At 37.6% G+C, this 14,198-nt stretch overlaps 1 protein-coding gene across 1 annotated transcript; it reads left to right on the top strand.

The window, feature by feature from the left end:
• The first annotated feature begins 3,603 nt into the window (after window positions 1–3,603).
• On the top strand, window positions 3,604–4,512 carry LOC117341344 (piggyBac transposable element-derived protein 4-like). Its single transcript, XM_033903203.1, has one exon. It carries the CDS (start codon window positions 3,604–3,606, stop codon window positions 4,510–4,512), a length of 909 nt encoding a protein of 302 aa, XP_033759094.1.
• The last annotated feature ends 9,686 nt before the right edge of the window (window positions 4,513–14,198 follow it).

The following is a 14,198-nucleotide window of genomic DNA, read 5'->3' on the forward strand; positions in this document are numbered from 1 at the left end:
CATTGGTTACCACTGGTAATTCTGGTGGGGCTTGGCTTGCACTTACAGGGACAGCTGACTGATCATTATCACAAGGCACAGGTCCTTGATATCGTGGTCAGACGAAGATACACCTATATCATTAAAGCTAATTCATGGAAATCTTTATTACATAACACATTGTATTCTAAACTCATGTATTGGTATATAAAATGTATACATGGATAAGAAATGTTATAACATAACAGATCTAGATAAATTCATGCAGTCATGTGTTCAATGAGTAATGGTTATTTTTCTTAGTGGAATTATTCAGAATGATTCATCTTGTTTTGAAGATCATGAAAAAGCATTATAATAAAATGGTGTTTGTAAATATTACATACATGTACTTAAAATAATCAATCTTAGAACCTGATATGGAGCGACTTTGATATTAAATATAATATACATATTTGTATTATCAAGATACATTACATGTATAAATTTATATTAATGTTACATAATTTTATTTGGCCAAAACATTTAAATCAACGTTCATAAAATTTGCATTACAGTTACCCAAGATGTTTCCTCAGACTGATATACAATGTAATACTAGTGAAATTACAAAATCCTGAAATATGGGTTAAAATGGAATTGTATGTTACTGTCAGTAAGTGATCATGAACATTCCATTTAAATAATATCATTTCATGTATGGTTTTCCTTTCATTCCTTGATTTTGGATGTTAGTCATGATGAGATATAGAAAACCTTTAAGATATTCATTTACTGATGAACATTGTAGGTTTGACGAATTTTCCAGGACTTGAACCTGGTACCCATGTTGAAAACAAAGGTAGTACCATCAACTCTTAAAAGTCATGCAAATATCAACATAAATGAATATATCAAAGTTTAAAATGAAGTGTCAAAAACACTCTTACTAATCTCAAAAATTGTATCAATCATATCAAACAAAACTGCCAACATATCCTTGTTTTCATCTGTAACTGTTTCACACTGAAAGGCCTCTTGGTAGTTTTTTACCAAGTTTTTTTTATCATTGTTTCATCTGTTCAATATGAATAAATACAAGAGTATCAACATTGTTTATTACACATTGAAATTTTTAAGAAAAACATTGTACACAGATCTCATTATCTTACTGCAAGTGCAATATTTTTTTCAGTTTGAATCAATATAAAGGCCTTGCTCTATAGCACCCATGTATTTAACTCACAGGTTTCAGAAAGACTATGTATTAATGAACATTTTAAGAAACTCATATTCATATTATATAGGTCTAGGCCTTGATTATTGTATGAACTGTATCAAACAGTTATTTTGTATTGTGAGCTGAATTGGAGTTTCCTTTACCCTTTTCCACTATGCAAGCGTAGTATGTTTGCTGGTCCACCTTGCAAACAACTTTTTTTCCATCTGGCAGATTTATTTGCAGCTGTCTCCAATATGAGTTGGTGCTAAATGTATATTTAAAAAACAATTAATTGCTTAAATACAGAAATGTCAAATTTATCAAGTAACTACAAATATAGATCCCATCAAGACAAATTATTTATTCCTTAACGGTTATAAATGTTACTGTAGATATAGGTTAACAGTTACTTTTATAAATTATTTAGTTACCCTTCTTATTTATTGCCTTTTAAAACAAATGTGTATCAGTCATGTCAGTCTATGTCATGAGAGCAAAATTAAGCTTAGCCTATGATTTATTCACGTTTGCAGCAAACAATGCACTTTTTCAGCAAACGGCCAAAATGTTCGCGAACGTTCTCGCTACCGAACGTTCTCGCTACCGAACGCACCTCAGGTGTAATGAAAGGATTTATTTGTGACGTCATCACTGTCATGGTTACGTCAAAACAACATAGATTGATGACGTCATAAAAGACAATGATCAAAATTACACATAAATACATGATGACGTCAAGATAAAAAGATACACAATTAGATATTATGAAATGGAAAACAACTGTTTGTACAGTAACATCTGCCCTGCAGGTAGGGCGTAAGAATTGTACCTGCTGCCCCCATCGCATGATCCTAAGAGGCGACTAAATTTGGGATCTTATCTTTACTCCTCTTCTTTCTTCTTCCTAACGTCTCCCTTGACACTGCCTCACTTTTGGCCTTTAGTTGAGCGTTCGCCCCTGTGAGGAAGGCTTTGGGTTCTGTCCCCTAGCCGAGACATACCAGAGTCTTTAAAAATGGTAGTTGCTACTCCTGCTTAGCGCTCAGCATATTTGGAGTCGGACGACTGGTTTGCCCGTTGTCAGTATAATGTGACCGGGTGGGGTGTGCTGCTTGGTGTCTTCGGCAGTATGCTTCAGTGAGGTAGCACTTTAAATCGGCAAAAGTTCCGGCCTATCACAAGGAGACTTTACACGAACATACCGCAGCCTCCCGAAACACACATACGCACTCACCACACACATGCATGTCGCACGCACGGGAGGCCGTCCTTAACCCCTAGAGTGCCACAGAGCCTCATTTGAGGCTCTTGCATACCTCCCTTGAGTGCCAAGAGCCTCATCCAGTAAACGGGCGGGTCAACAATGAGAATGACGTCATAGATAGTATGACGTCACTAGTACTGACGTCAATGTCCCCAGTCGACGGAGCGTCTGCGATAGCCTAATCGCCGGTGTTTTTCTGTAGAATTTGATCGTCTTGACAATGGCTAGACGTGTGTTTGCGCCGTGGGTACGGGCGTATCCCCCGGAACAACAGCGACAAGACATGCCAGTGTATGACGAGGAGTTTGGCCCACGGAATATGCCACAACGGAATTCTCCACCATTAGCATACTTCCTGCTTTTTTTCACTACTCACCTGATGCAAAAATGCATGCTGGAAACAAACAGGTACTGTTTAACCTCAGCTAATGATATAAATGTATGTGCTTTTCACTTTTGATTATTTAATACATGTAGAGTATTGCCGTCTCCGACTTTATCCGCGTATCATGTCAGGGATCGATTTTCAACGTGTCGGGATGGGTTTGTAAAGTTGTATTTCAGTTAATGAATGTTGTTATATAAGTTACTGTAAATATCTTAGATCATTACGACTTTTACGACAGATGAGTATTGTATTATGTGACATATATACCTGTTATATCAAGACTATATTACCTGGTAATAGATAATGTTACCAGATATACTGATGTTTTAAACTAGTTTACCTGTTTCCATGCTTCATAAAGGTTTGCACGGAATTTCCTTAGGACGTCGGCGGCGACATTGGGGCCGAAATCCCGGGCACGAGCATGGTGGCGCGTCACCCTCCGGGAGTTCAAGGCATTTTTGGGAATACTAATCAACATGGGTTTGATTAAGAAACCATCCATTAAATCGTATTGGACTAACAAATTGCAGAGTCAGCGAACGCCTTGGTTTCCATCAGTCATGTCCCGTAACAGATTTCAAAACATTCTCAGATTTTTTCATACCGTCGACAATTCCAAAATTCAACCAAGAAACAGCCCAAATTACAACCCATCTGATAAATTCAAGCATTTCGTAAATCATGTAAACATGCAATTTAAACGACATTTCATTCCATCTAAACATATCAGCATTGACGAATCTCTTATAAGTTCAAAAAACAACAGAAATGACTCAGTACATTCCTACTAAACACTGCAAGTTTGGAATAAAGTTATGGATGCTTGTCGAGTCTGTCAGCGGGTATATCATGCATATGTCAATATATAGAGGTAAAAGGTACGACCCCACACCAGCCGGACAGACACAGGGATCATTCGTGGTATTCACGTTGATGGAAGCGGCAGACCTCCTTAACAAAGGGTACCACTTATTTACAGACGGGTTTTTTTCGTCAATAGACATGGCAAAGCGACTGCTAAAGGCGGGTACTAGATTTACCGGTACATTTCGAGCCAATGCCAGAGGTCAACCACAAGCCATCAAAAAACCGATTCTCAACGCAGGACAAGCTGTATACCTGCGACAGGGCAGTATTTTACTATGCGCATACAAAGAGAAGCCTACCAGGAAACCCGTCCGTTTGATATCAAATTGTCAAACAGCAACAGTAACAAACGCGAGGCAAAAACCGGAAATGGTAAATCTATATAATCGGTTCATGGGAGGGGTTGACCTTAATGACCAACTCACATTGACATATGACGACCATAGGAAAAGTGTAAAAGCTTGGAAAAAGGTTGTTTGGAACATGATACACAGAATTTCGTTGAATGCATACATATGCTATACACACAACACTGACCGACACCTAATTGTTAGTCGCGTTGAGTTTATCAAACTCATTGTGGAAAGTCTATGTCAAGAACAGCTTGACCAGCGTATACCTGGTGGAATTCGACGTCGCCATAATCCCATGGGTGTGGTTCCCATCAATGGTCAGAGAGAATGCGTGGTATGTTCACGTCATGATGGGAATGGAAGACGTCGTGCTAGAAGCGCATGTCGAATGTGCCACCGTGGATTACACGCCCAATGCATGAATGACCATGTATGCCGACGTGACGTTGAACAATAAACTGCTATTATCACTCATGTGTTATCATTAATGTACATGCCCAGTCAGTCATATAACTTGTAACAGCATGAATTACGGTGAGTGATGTGACAATCGCTAACCTAAATGATGCTGAATTTTCAAAATCACCTTACTTGTTTTAGCCAAGATACAAATGAAAGTTTCCGCAAAGTGGACTATCAATAGTTTAATTGGTACACATAAAACTCGTAGCAAGAATTTGCGATATGTCGTCAGATTATAACACGAGCATGTTACACGTGTAATGAAAAAAACGAAAATAGAAAAAACTAGAAAATGCAGCAAAGCTGCTGGATAGATTCATTAAAAAATATCTTCAAAGACATGAAAATCATGTAGTTGTTTTATGCATCACTAATGACTAATCTCAAGAGATATTTACCATTCAAAATTTTAGTGTCCTACGTATACTCGGACGTCTTTAAAGCTACATACTCCCGAACAACCTGAAATTCTAGTTGCACACATGCATTAATGGCAATCCAAGATGCTCATTCACGCTCTCCTAACATTAAAATGACTACTGGCCTGGACGCTTGACCGAGGGAGTCCAAGAGACATCAGTGTATAAAATAGCCTAATAATGCTTTCATTTAAACATATTAACAGAATATTCACGTAATACACAGGTAACTGAACAAAATAAACAAACATAGTTATACATTTAAATCCTTTATTCTATAATGTAGTAAAATGCAAACAACATATTAATAAAATCATAGATCGGTAAAGTTGACAATGTTCAAAAGCAAACCAGCAATCAAATAGACGTCCAGAAAAATCGGAATTCGAGTCTAGTCCGTTTTCTTCTCCCATTAAGTTCCAGTGAATCATTTCCTTTCCTAAGAAAATACCTGGGTTTTGCAGATTCCACACAATTTGTTTGTCTTTTTTTTTGGCAGAATCTGTCTGCGTTTTTGCAGTTCCACGCTCGCGGCGTTCCGCCATTTTGTATGGACTGTAAAACCAGCCGTTGCATTGTGGGGCTAATTTTCAGAAAAACTTGGTCCAGCAGCCACAGTTATTATTTTTGGGAATTCCCCGTATACTTTCATAAATATACATTTTCTTTAAGTTTCTGATTCACATCAATCTGGTAGGTATGCATCATGTCCGAAAACTGTAAAAAGCTCAAAATGTAAACATTGATATACCGGTACAGGGGTATGTGGCTTTAAGTGTATGTCCATCCTGTAATTACAGTAACTTTTCTTTTTTGTTGAATCTGCAAAATACAAGTTTTAAATTTTTAACTTTGCAAGCATATCAGTGTGTTATAAATTAAAGATAAAACTATTAATTTCAAATGATACAAAATTTCTCTTTGGATTCATTAACCTTTTAAAATGACTAATCAATATAGTGAAAGAAGTCAATCATCAAATTATCTCTTTAAAAGTATATATGTTCTAAACTGTGTAATTTAGTGGTAATCCGAGCGCCATAGGCGCGAGCAGAATGTTTTTGGCCAGGGGTCTGGAGGCTAAAATTTCGGAAAATGAAAAGATTATAGCAAATTTTGTGTAACAGGAGCGTGTCGGGCCCAGTTTGCGTACGTCAAACTGCACCCGACTCGCCCTTGTGGACCAACAACCCAGGTTCGATGGGTAACTTGTATCTGTCGTATAGAGAGAGAACAAACGTCTTGAACTACAATTAACCATTTATTAATGACGATATAAACATTTACAACATGAAATTACATACAGTACGAGGAGGGTGATTTGGTACTCAAACGCTCACAGAGCGTTTGCGCTGCGTGAGCGTTGGGGATTAAAACCCCGCTGCAATCCCGCTGCAATCCCGCGCAAGCGATGTCGCTGCGATCCCGCTCACACGGCGATTCCGCTCTGTAAATTGAGCTTGAATTTTATTAAGAATTGCGTTTATACTATAGGGAATACAATTCAAGTTGTTGAAATCAAACACATTATTTTTGGAATTCAGTGAGTTTCGTTTTCCTTACAAACGAAAAAAATCGTATCTCAAAGGTTTGTCTATAGAATAATTAACCTAAGTTACCTCATTCATATATATACCCATGATGTTGAAAATTTACTCTATGAATCTTGTCTGGGAGTTACTGATCTTTCGTGGACACGTTTTATCAATTGCGGACAATTACTTACAATCTTGCTGTTTTGGCTAATAAAAAATTCAAAATGATTAGCATTTATTTCACATCTTGTATGAATTGCATTTTAAACTTGTATTACTAGAAGTATTATAACCGAAATCAATACTGGTACATTTGTATGTAACAAACCGGTCATGCCCTCATAATAAAGGCTATATGATGTAAGTCGTTATAAACGGCCCGTTATTCAAATGTCATACATGTTACAACGACCCGTTAAAATAAAAAGAATTATTTAAATAAACATGTTATATACGACCTGTTATAATAGAAAATAAATAAGATGATACACGTTATATTTGGCCCGTTATAATAGAAAATTAGTAAGATGTTACATGTTGTAATAGGCTCGTTATGAGAGAAAATTAGTGAGATGCTACATGGTATATATGGCCCGTTTAAAAAGAAAATTATATGTCCCTGGTTTCGGTAGCACTTGTTTACTAATTCACAAATATAACTCGGAGAGTTTATTCAGCACTTTCATTTTTGTTGTCTTATTCGCATTAATTACAGGCATGTGTTCACGTTTGTTTCTATATATTTCCTATATGGCGGCTCCGATCGTGTTCAACCTGTGACGTCACAGGTCAGAGGTCACCAAAACGAGGTCTTCAGGTGTGTTTTCGAGAAAAATCGCAATTACTCGGTAATGGGTCGGCCGATTATTATGCGGTTTTCTGCATTCTTGTTTATTAATCAATACCAATAACATATTTCAATATAATTTTTCGTTCAGGGTACACTTTAACCTATCTTCAATACCATTACAGGTAGGACGGTAGATATAAAGTTCTCTGACTGCAGTTCAAAGGAACCTTGCAATTTACCTGTAATAAAATTCACAACTTACCTGGCTGTGATCGGGTGACATGTTGACAGACGGTGATGAGTACACAAGCAAATTCACACAAGTTCCTAATAATCTGATATTTATATAATTGTCTGTTGCCAACTTCAGGAGGTATCAAACGCTATTAAATCAGCGGTAATATGTGTCCTTTTATCGAGTAACAATTAAAGAACATAGAATGCCATTTTTTCAGGAAATTCAAAACCAGGAAAAGTATGCATAGAAAAAAGGGAGAAAGATTCTACGGTCAGTTTATGTACATGTTTGTGACAATTAAATAAGACACACTTAAAAATCATCTAAACTTTGTCGTAGTAAAAATACTGTCTATCCGGAAACTTTTTGACCGTCTCAACTATGACGGTCAAAACTTTTTTTATTTCATTTTTTTTTCAGCTATGCCAGGCGATATTAGGTAAAATGTATCTTATCTAGATAGTTGTTATTAATATTATTTACAGTATTTACGGCCTGTTACTGTGTCAGATTCCGCTCCAGCACTCGGCTAACCTCGGCTGATTCCGGTATCCTTGGTTTGATGTAGGTACGGAATCGGCCGAGATGTGACAAGTGCCGCTCCAGATAACACTTGAGGCATGCGAGATGGAGCAAGTACAATCTCTGTAATATACGTGTACATGTATACACGTCTCTGGTATTTATAAGAATAAATTAACGAAAGCGCCCGTAGCTTCATTTATATCTTACACATTTATGCGTGGTATATCCACTAAATTATCGTAGTTACATGTATGTATGATACATCAAAATAAAGAAGACACTTTGTTCTGTCAGTGATGCATTTTATTTGATATACACAGTATTTCATCCATTTGTTGTGACACTATGAAGTCCAATTGCCATCCGTTATTGCCTTACTTATTCAATGCTGGAGTAAAATGCACAGTGCACGGGGTATCAAGACATTTTTTTTTATATAAAACGTGAACTAGTTAAACAACGACCCGCCAAAATACTCTGTATAACACCTAGTACCTATACAGTCTATACATGTATATATAGATAGTGACCGAAGATACAAATGGTGTGTTAATAGTCTAAATATGAAGCTGAGCACCAATTCATTTTTTAGGAATGATATTGATGACCGTATTGAGGAAATTTGAACTACCATATTTTAAATGAGAAATCTACTATACTTGATACCTGATTGAGCATGCGTACTGTAAATAGAATAATAAAAACAGGTGGTCAAGAAGCGGACACGCTTATAAGAAGACCGATGACTGTTATATATTGCTATATATAAAAGCTAGTACGCTTGGCTATGATTACAGCTACAACCGCTCTTAGTCAATACAAATTGATTTTGTCTTTTTCATCAGATTTAACTTGGGCAACCACAGCCGATTTCGTCGATTTTTGATTTTATATCAAAAATCAATAAATTAAATATAATGATGACATGATATAAAAATGCTCAGTTTTATAACTTTTTTTTCCAATACTCGCTAAAGGAAAAAAAACCTTTGACTCACTCAGACCTTAGGCGTTTCATTATAATGCATCAAGATATGTTAATAATGTACATTGCATTTATTTATCAAAAACTGCCAGCTATGTTATTTTGACCGCTAACATTTATAACTGATTTTTTTTCTGTCAACTGAAATCTGATTGAAATCATATGTTCATTGTACCACCAATAATCCCAGTGAATTAGTATGAAAGTTGTATGTACGTTCCTGTAAATATTGTAGGATGTCTTTTGTAAGCGTGAAAAATTCAAACTTAAGAATCTGCTCTGATAAAAAGTGAAAATTTTCAATTTTTCAAATCACTGAATGAAATGTTATACCATATTTTAAATAAAGAGCAGAATACAGAAATATATATGTATATACAGTATATAAAAAAAGAAAACCATATGTCGGTGTGCTCGTTTTTGAGCTATGGTGGATCAAAGATTAGAATTTTATGTTATAATTGATCTTACAGACGTTAAATCAAAGCAATATTTCAAAAGTGTTTTTATCGGATATTTATGAACCAAAGATATTCTGTTTAAATCTAAAAATTAGATTGACCAATTCAATTATTTCTAATCACAATAACAATTTATGTAACACATATTCCTAGATTTTAAAGTATGAAATACTCTTAGCGTTAAACCTTTTTTGCTAGATATATAAAGATCGAAACGAGACTTCAACGTGACCGAAATCTCAGAAGAGCATATCCTTATAAGCAAATACAAAATCTTAATCTACTGTATCTCTCTGCTACCTTTTGTACATTAAAATTTATTTACAATATCCAAATGACATCCATTATATGCCCAGCAATAACTTCGCTTATATTATAATTCATTAATATTCAAAATTTCAAAATTTCAGTTTCGTCGTAACAGATTTAAATAAAGATGATAATTCATATCTAACTTTCCAACAAGGTTATGAAGAAATTAAGGAACAATTCATAAGCAAATATAGACAAACCAAATTATGCGAAATGCACAGTACGCTCGTTAGATATTTTGATAGGGTAAATATCAATATAGGCAAAGATATTATCTAATGAAAGTGACGGAACACAAGTCCGCTCGAGCGGGTCTGCTACAAGTCCGCTCGAGCGGGCCCGCTACAAGTCCGCTCGAGCGGGTCCGCTACAATCCGCTCGAGCGGGTCCGCTACAATCCGCTTGAGCGGGTCCGCTACAAGTCCGCTCGAGAGGGCTTGAGCGGACATGTAGCGGACCCACTGGAAGCCCGCTTAAAGCCCGCGCCCGAACCCACTCAAGCCCGCTCGAAGCCCGCCCAAATCCCGCTGCAATCCCGCTGCAAACCCGCTCAAATTCTGAGCGGATGGCTGCGCGGATCAACGCTCTGTGAGCGTTTGAGTACCAAATCACCCTCCTCGTACTGTAGAAACACACCAGCATAGGCCTAGCTATATCTAACATCCTAACCTAAAACCAACCCCCATACCTGTACGACCTAACTAAACCCAAACATCCCGTCTAATACTACCCACCCAAGACCCGAAATACCCTAACGCTACATAAGTACTGGCGAGGAAGACGTGACAGCACACAAGAAACTAATCCATCAGACTGCCCAGTATACGATCATGAATTTATCCCACTTTTTAACAATACAAAACTATAAGGACCAATCACGACAGAGGATACACAGGCACGACAGACACTGACGAAAAAGCAAGCGACTACGAACAATGCACGACAAAAACATCGACCAGAGACAGCACACGTGAACAGAGGACTAGCAAAGGTCAAGGTGACACAGGTACACATAGTACAGACACAGCATAATTAGCGTTAAGCTTAACCCTGTCAGCTTAACCTATCAGTACAGTACATATACGATAACATCCCCCGCTACATTTGCAATCTTTGCAAGATTTCTCGTCCGAAAGAGAAGTTATTTGCTCTAGAATATACCCAATTTAGATATATCCATTCTCCAATTAACGGCAATACACCGAAATGCAACAAAAACTACAAGCAAGAACTTCTGGAACAACGAAACTGTCGTCTGTTGACTCCAGTAGTAATATTCTGTGATGCACACATGACAATTTTCAATGTAAAAAGTTTTAGAAATTTTAAGCAATAATTGTATCTAACAAAGAATAACAAAGAGTCTGGATGAACATTTTTCTCCGCACTTTCTTGCTAGACTTCCAGTTATTATTTAATATTCTATATTCAAATTACCGCAACTGAGCCTTCCGAAGTGTATGTAAACATAAATATGATCGGTTCAGTATCACTTCATTCAATAAACTTTATCAATGAACGTTCAAGTCAGCACAAATAGTCTTCTATCTTATCTGAATAGTCCATTATATCCTTATTTAAAGATGTAAGTGGCATAAGAAGACTAAAATTAGCTGATATAAACACTTATAAACGAACTTACCTTTCAAATTGTTCCCGCAAAACAAACTCTCTCCTCTCTATCACCGAGCGCCTGCTTTCACTACTTGGCAACCATGACACCTTGTCGATTTCCGGCGTAATCTCGAACCGAATCCAACTGTCCGACAGATATTTCTACTAAAATACTATAGAACTTCAACTACACATTTACTTTTATAATGAAATATCTATTGTATGAGAATTCTCTCGATTTTAGCTCTTGAAATCAGTTTATGTTTTTTATTCATAAAACCCGCGAGATCTCGAAACCGCGATTTCCGGTTTACAGTTACTTCCGTTTTAGAGGGGCAAAAACAGATTAAAAGCCTCCGGCCGATCTTTGCCGAGCGCGCTGAGGCTTTAAAAAAATCCACAAAAATAACCAAAAAACCGCGTGGCTCTTACTAAGAGGAGGCCTCCACGTGGCAAGAGCTGGTAACGGTTTGTGTACACACTAGTCATATAAACCGGCAAACTTCCTCTTAAAATGTATCATTAGAAACAAATCTACTTCGCATGGCGGTGAATTTGCGGTACAAATAGTTGCCCATTCTCAGACGGAAATCTTGCTTTGCTCTGCTCGACAAAATGTCAAGCATACAGGTAAAGACTGCAGTCTATTGATGTAATATAGTATCATATATGTGTAATCAAGTTGTTACCATTCCGCACATTTCCAAGCGTCGAAAATGGATCGGATAGCACGTATGTACATGAAGTAAAATCATGTGTAACGTTGACTGTGCTGGACTAGTTGAGCAGAGTCAGTACAATACCGTGACGTCATCAGAATAGCCCATTGTTATATTGTGACGTCATACTTTTTTCAAATCTCCCAGCCGTCGATTTTGGCTTGGCACTCTCTAAGAGAATCCTGTGGCACTCAAAGCGTTAAATGACCTTAGCTGTTAATAGGACGTTAAACAAAATAAACCAAACCAAACCAAAGCCAAAGTGGTGTGTTTCAACCACCAGGATCATCTTTCCCCAGATTACGAGATGCAACCCACGGCAAACAGGTTGGCTCAAATTGGAGCTGCTGTGAAAGACTTCTGCTACACTAATACCCAGGGCTCACCGATCATACCCCCGAAACAATCGATGTGGGCAGAGCACCAGTGTACCCAGTCTCGGGACGTGGACCCAGCTTTCTACGATCCTTCCGACTTGGTGTTATGTTTTAAGTTTCAGTTGTACTTTATAAAAGTTTGTTGCTCGTCTCGAGAGACCAGCGTTGCTATTATAGTGAAACCACGTGTAGCGTCACCACATATAACATACATATACAATAATGGTCACTGACATATCACATAGTATGCTTACCAAGCAGCGCGGGCGCAGCACAAACAGCAATACAATATATATCACAATAGGTAGAACTTCAAACGCAATGTTCACAGGTCGGCGTTGATCTCAAGACTGGCTTGACTCGCGCGCTCTCACCGGAAGCTCGAAGACACCCGAGACTTCCCGAATGCCCACGGCATTCCGGCAAGGAGGACAATTACTGTTGGCTCAGTCCTGTTTCACCACACTATTTACTATGGATGACAGAACTAATTACAAGTTTGAAACCTGTGTATGGTATTTTGGTGTTTGTTGCAGATTTAGAGCATGTTTTGCTTGGCGGTCAACAAGTTCGTTGCCTTTAATTCCGATATGGTAAAGTTGTTTTGCATATTTTTAAGATACGAGATATTCGAAAGACAAAGTTTTGTATGAGTATATTTTTAGGATCTCGTAATTGTAAACTCTGCAGGTTTGGTTTGGTTTATTTTGGTTAACATCCAATTAACAGCTAAGGTCATTTATGGGCGACTGAAGGACAGACAGAGAGTCAGAACAAATAATTGCCTTTTTAATGCAGTATTCATCGATATGGTCCAGGGCCAAATCGATAGCACATGCTTCAGCAGAGAAAATAGAGGCGCCATCTGGTAGACGGATTGAAGAACAATTGGTGTAGCATGCTGCTGAGATCTCATCATCTTTTTAGCCATCAGTGTAGATTTGAACGTGACAAGCTTTTGATGAACAATATTTATCCACTGACCAAAGTGAACTCTGGTGTTGAAGTCAGGTCAGCCTATTGAGGATTTTCATTCTGTGTTGGTACAAAAGTGGAGAAGGCTACGTAAACAAGATATGGACATTATGAACAGAATAACAGATGACCTTCCTAACGAGCAGGGGGACCACATAATTTACCAGTCTCTCATTCCTCAGACTAAATTGTACCTGCTGCCCCCATTGCATGATAGTAAGAGGCGACTAAATTTGGGATCTTATCTTTTCTCTTCTAAAACAGATCAGCCAAACAACAGGTAGTTCCAGCAACTGATCAAAATGTGACCTCAAGTGATCCTGAAAGTGATGACAAGAAACAAACACATCAAACAATCGATGAAAATGAATCAACAAAAATTATAAAACAGAAAGAAGTATCAGCCAATGAAAGTGTCGAAACAGAAAGTACCGGTATTTGTTACATATAGCTAAATATGTTGGAGCTCGTACTGAGTATTATTTGTATGTACACCGAGACCGGTGACGTCATGAGTTTTGGGAGTTAATAAAATGTCGCCTAACACAAGCGTGTTGCTAGTCTTTACATGGTGTTAGATTGGCTTGTTGTGATGGAATGATGCAGCTAAGCAGCGGTAAATAGGACAAACAACGACGATAAAACTCCAGTTAACACATCGGCATGCATGTTAAGCCTGGAGGAGTCCACGTTTGAATAATATTCCGACTTACAGCTCAACATCACACATA

This window comes from Pecten maximus, chromosome 13 (genome assembly GCF_902652985.1).
Source record: "Pecten maximus chromosome 13, xPecMax1.1, whole genome shotgun sequence".
Lineage (NCBI taxonomy): Eukaryota > Metazoa > Mollusca > Bivalvia > Pectinida > Pectinidae > Pecten > Pecten maximus.

Bases quoted from the DNA above. Each gene is read 5' to 3' on its own strand.
- LOC117341344 (XM_033903203.1), top strand. From the start codon at position 3,604: ATGACTCAGTACATTCCTACTAAACACTGCAAGTTTGGAATAAAGTTA.